Consider the following 2,640-nt stretch of genomic DNA (forward strand, 5'->3'; position numbering starts at 1 on the left):
CGATGCCGGCTCCCTCGCCGGCCCTTACGCCGGCCGCCTCGTCAGCCCGGACGCCAGCCGCCTCGCCGGCTCCCTCGCCGGCCCCGACGTCGGCCGCCTCGCCGGCCCCGACGTCGGCCGCCTCGCCGGCCCCGACGCCGGCCGCCTCGCCAGCCGCCTCGCCGGCCCTGACGTCGGCCGTCTCACCGGCTCCCTCGCCGGCTGCCTTGCCGGCTGCCTCGCCGGTGGCTCCGTTGGCGCCCTCTGGCCCCGTCACCCGCGCTCGTACCGGCGTTCATCGTCCGAGCCTCCGGTACACGAGTGACGAGTATGTCCTTGCCGCCTCCACTGCGGAGCCGTCGCCTCTTCCCGTGTCCGCTCGCGCCGTCCTCCATGATCCCCACTGGCTTGCGGCGATGCAGGAAGAGTTCGACGCGCTCCAACGGAACCGCACTTGGACACTGGTTCCTCGGCCTCCTCGCGCCAACGTCATCACCGGCAAGTGAGTCTTTCGCCATAAGACCCGCTTGGATGGCACTCTCGAGCGCTACAAGGCTCGCTGGGTGGTCCGTGGTTTTCGCCAGCGCGCTGGAGTGGACTTCACCGAGACGTTCGCCCCGGTTGTAAAACCGGGCACGATCCGCACCGTCCTCCAGCTCACCATGTCCCGCGGCTGCCCCGTTCATCAGATGGATGTCTCCAACGCCTTTCTCCATGGCCATCTTGAGGAGTAGGTGTATTGTGAGCAACCCACCGGTTTTGTCGACGCCTCACTTCCCGGCCATGTGTGTCTGCTGTCCCGCTCTCTTTACGGGCTCAAGCAGGCACCCCGCGCCTGGTACCAGCGGATCACCGGGTTTCTTCAGACACTGGGCTTCAGCGTTACTCGCTCGGATGCCTCGCTGTTTGTCTATCGCCACGGTGACACGACTGCATACTTGCTGCTTTACGTCGACGACATCATCCTGACTGCCTCCTCCGCAGCTGTTCTTCAGCAGATTACTCTCCGGCTGCGTGACAAGTTTGCTATTAAGGACCTGGGTGCTCTACATTATTTTCTTGGCATTGAGGTCGTTCGCCGCTCGGACGGTTTCTTTCTTCATCAGCAGAAGTATGCACACGAGCTTCTTGAGCGTGCCGGTATGCTCAACTATCAAGTTGTTGCTACTCCTGTTGACACGAAGGCCAAGGTCTCTGTTCTTGAGGGCTCGCCTGCGTCGGATGCTCCTTTCTACCGGTCTATTGTCGGCGCTCTTCAGTACTTAACTCTCACTCGACCGGATCTTCAGTATGTTGTTCAGCAGGTGTGTTTCCACATGCACGCCCCTCGTGACTCTCATTGGACTCTCGTGAAGCGGATCCTTCGCTACATCCGTGGCACGATGACCCTCGGGCTGACACTCACGGCGTCTACTTCTCTGGAGATGGTGGTCTACTCCGATGCTGACTGGGCTGGCTGCCCTGACACTTGTCGGTCCACCTCTGGCTACTGCGTCTACCTCGGTCCTTCACTCGTCTCGTGGTCGTCTAAGCGACAACCAATAGTTTCGCGCTCCAGCGCGGAGGCTGAGTACCGAGCTGTGGCCAACGCCGTTGCCGAGTGCACCTGGCTACGACAGTTACTGCAGGAGGTGCATCACGACGTTTCCCAGGCTACGGTTGTCTACTGTGACAACGTCTCTGCGGTGTACCTCTCCGCCAACCCCGTTCATCATCGCCGGACTAAACACATCGAGCTGGACATTCACTTTGTGCGCGAGCAGGTGGCTCTTGGACGCATGCGGGTTCTCCATGTGCCGACCGCTCAGCAGTTCGCCGATGTGATGACGAAGGGACTGCCGACTTCTACTTTCGAGGAGTTTCGTTCCAGTCTTTGCGTCACTGGCGCCGCTTCGACTGCGCGGAGGGGGGGGTGTTGAGTATATTGTGTACGTGTATATTTGTATGTAGGGTCCACCTCCTGTCTCCTTTGTATAGTTGAGGTTGTGGTCCATCTCTGTACTTATATATACGTGCCTGGTGCACCGATCAATACATCGAAATTGCACAGCCCATATCTTGTCCTTCTACATTGGTGTTTTCTGTTTCCGCGTACGTCAAATCTAGAGCTGCAGATTCGAGGAATTCGATCATGGTGTGTACCTTTTCAAGCACGTACGACGGCGGCGACCTGTGGTCCGGCATGAAGGCGGAGACGAACACCGCAGCGGCGACCTTCTCCGGGAACAGCTCGCAGGCGAGGGCAATGCTCACGCCGCCGAGGCTGTGGCCGACGAGCACCACCTTCTCCCCGGGCGGGAGGGACCCCAGGAGGTCCAGCAGCGGCTTGCTGTAGTCGAAGAACGTCGACACCTCGCGCAGCGGCCTGGGGTCCACGCCCGACGCCGCTAGGTCAGGCGTGCTGACGCGGTGCCCAGCCGACCTGAGCCGCGTCGCGACCTTGAACCAGGCCCAACCGCCGACGCATACGCCGTGCACCAGAACGAAGTGCTTGCTGCTAGCTTGGTCAGCCGGAGCCGCCATGTGCATACGCCGTGCACCAGAACGAAGTGTTTGTGCCTGTGGCTCTGATGTCTACAAACTGGGACGCTGTTGCATTTATAAAGCCGCGCAAGTTTCGGCGCGGCAAACTAACATGACTTTTTACTCAAAAAAAAAAAA

The 2,640-nt window shown here is 60.3% G+C and overlaps 1 protein-coding gene across 1 annotated transcript; it reads right to left on the minus strand.

Annotated features, from left to right (window-relative positions):
• Positions 1 to 2,007: 2,007 nt before the first annotated feature.
• LOC119343370 (putative inactive methylesterase 20) lies at positions 2,008 to 2,508 on the minus strand. The gene has a single exon (XM_037614354.1). It carries the CDS (start codon positions 2,506 to 2,508, stop codon positions 2,008 to 2,010), a length of 501 nt encoding a protein of 166 aa, XP_037470251.1.
• Between the last annotated feature and the right edge of the window lie 132 nt (positions 2,509 to 2,640).

Source organism: Triticum dicoccoides, unplaced genomic scaffold, assembly GCF_002162155.2.
Source record: "Triticum dicoccoides isolate Atlit2015 ecotype Zavitan unplaced genomic scaffold, WEW_v2.0 scaffold124607, whole genome shotgun sequence".
Taxonomy (NCBI): domain Eukaryota; kingdom Viridiplantae; phylum Streptophyta; class Magnoliopsida; order Poales; family Poaceae; genus Triticum; species Triticum dicoccoides.

Coding starts and splice junctions, on each gene's coding strand:
- LOC119343370 (XM_037614354.1), bottom strand. CDS start 2,508: ATGCACATGGCGGCTCCGGCTGACCAAGCTAGCAGCAAGCACTTCGTT.